The sequence below is a fragment of the Seriola lalandi genome, unplaced genomic scaffold (genome assembly GCF_002814215.2).
Source record: "Seriola lalandi dorsalis isolate HSWRI2012SDOR001 ecotype SW California unplaced genomic scaffold, Sedor1 jcf7180002054542, whole genome shotgun sequence".
NCBI lineage: Eukaryota > Metazoa > Chordata > Actinopteri > Carangiformes > Carangidae > Seriola > Seriola lalandi.
Genome location: NW_019525095.1, coordinates 1 through 1,425, shown reverse-complemented (window position 1 = coordinate 1,425; position 1,425 = coordinate 1). Strand labels below are relative to the sequence as shown.

Sequence of the window (1,425 nt, the reverse complement as noted above, 5' to 3'; positions counted from 1 at the left end):
ATCCGAGACATGAAGCCAAACAAGGTGTCTTATGGTTTTACTGCTGGGTGTGTGCTCACCTTGTACTCTGTGGTCCCTTGACATCCAATACAGGACACCCTCTGAGCCCTGCTTTATCTTTTCAGTGTCAGATACAAAACGGAGGCGCTTTTTGTTGAACTTCATCTCCTTCTTCTCCGTCCTACGCTGCTTCAATTTCTCCTGCAGCCAGCCCCCAGCTCTCTCCTTCTTCTCCTCCTTCAGGGGAACCAGCTTCTGCTGCTTGGCAGTGGGCTTCTTTCCAGCAGGAGCAGATGTTGCCTTACGTTTTCTGTCTGACATGATGGTTTCACTAGTGAATGACTTGGTGAAGAGGGAGTTGATTAGGCAGGGCCTCAGATTACTGTGGATAACAAGCCTCAAGAGCCGCCTTGGTGCAGAGGAAAACGATGAGCTGCAAGAAACCACGGTGAAAATGGTGAAAAACTCATAATAACTCTGCGCCTGTTTGCAAGACAAACATGGAAGCAGCAGACTTAATTATGGAGAGAAAATACATTTAGAGACACAAGAGTCAAACACCAAATCAGAGAAAAAAAACCCAATAACACAACAAGCCTAGAGAAGCTCCTCGTTCAAATGACGCTTTGAAGATAACTTACCTCCTCCAAATGCAGAGCAACATTCAGCGGATAAACCTGGAGTGAAGCTGCAGCTGGGAAAACAAACTCGACGCTGGCGGAAAGAAACGACAGAAGATAAAACTATCGTTGTTGCACACGTTTGCGCGTGTCGTGTTTCCCCTTACACAACCACTTACATGAGCGCCCTTGTGTTGGTGTTTTATAACACAGTTGGTTTTGTTCAATCCTACTACGTTTCCCACAATGCAAATCGATGTATTTACAGAGCATGCGCAACGCCGTTTACGTTCGGAGGAGGTCCGTGTCTGTTGTAGCGTAGCCTCAAAAGGGACGAACAGTTAGCACGATTCGCTGCTACTATTGAGTTTCTCGTTTTACTCAGGATTGTTTGTCGTGGTTTTAAAGTATGAACAAAGGAGATCCTGCAGCAGGTCGGGGGAGAAGACCAGCCGTCCCTGATAAAGTCGACATGTCATTAGGTAAGGTCTTCATTAGCTGTGGATAAGGTGACCAAAATAGAGTAATAGCTACTGTTTGCTAACGCTACTTACTGGTGGGTGTGAGTCAGTAGGTAGTAGCTAGCGAGCTTGCTAAATAGATTTAATTTGAAAATTCAGACGCCCTTGTTTATCACTGCTCATGTGATAAATTTAACAGATGACATCATTCGGTTGAACAAAAAAGAACAACAGCTGAAAAGGAGGCAGGCCACTGTGACCCGCCGACCAGTCAAGAAGAAAGGCCATTTAACCCAAGGAAAGGGAGTTTCACCGCGGACTGCTGGACCGGTCCAGAGAGGTGT

The 1,425-nt window shown here is 46.1% G+C and overlaps 1 protein-coding gene across 1 annotated transcript in view; it reads right to left on the bottom strand.

Moving 5' to 3' along the window:
• Positions 1-827, bottom strand: part of LOC111661255 (deoxyribodipyrimidine photo-lyase-like) — a 4,957-nt gene extending 4,130 nt beyond the window's left edge. The window contains exons 1-2 of the mRNA XM_087176180.1: positions 642-827; positions 42-433 (exon numbers count right to left, since the gene is read on the bottom strand). Of these exons, the coding sequence (XP_087032306.1) occupies positions 42-433; positions 642-664 (415 nt within the window). The 5' untranslated portion in view covers positions 665-827. The remainder of the gene's footprint in view (positions 1-41; positions 434-641) is intronic.
• Positions 828-1,425: the final 598 nt, after the last annotated feature.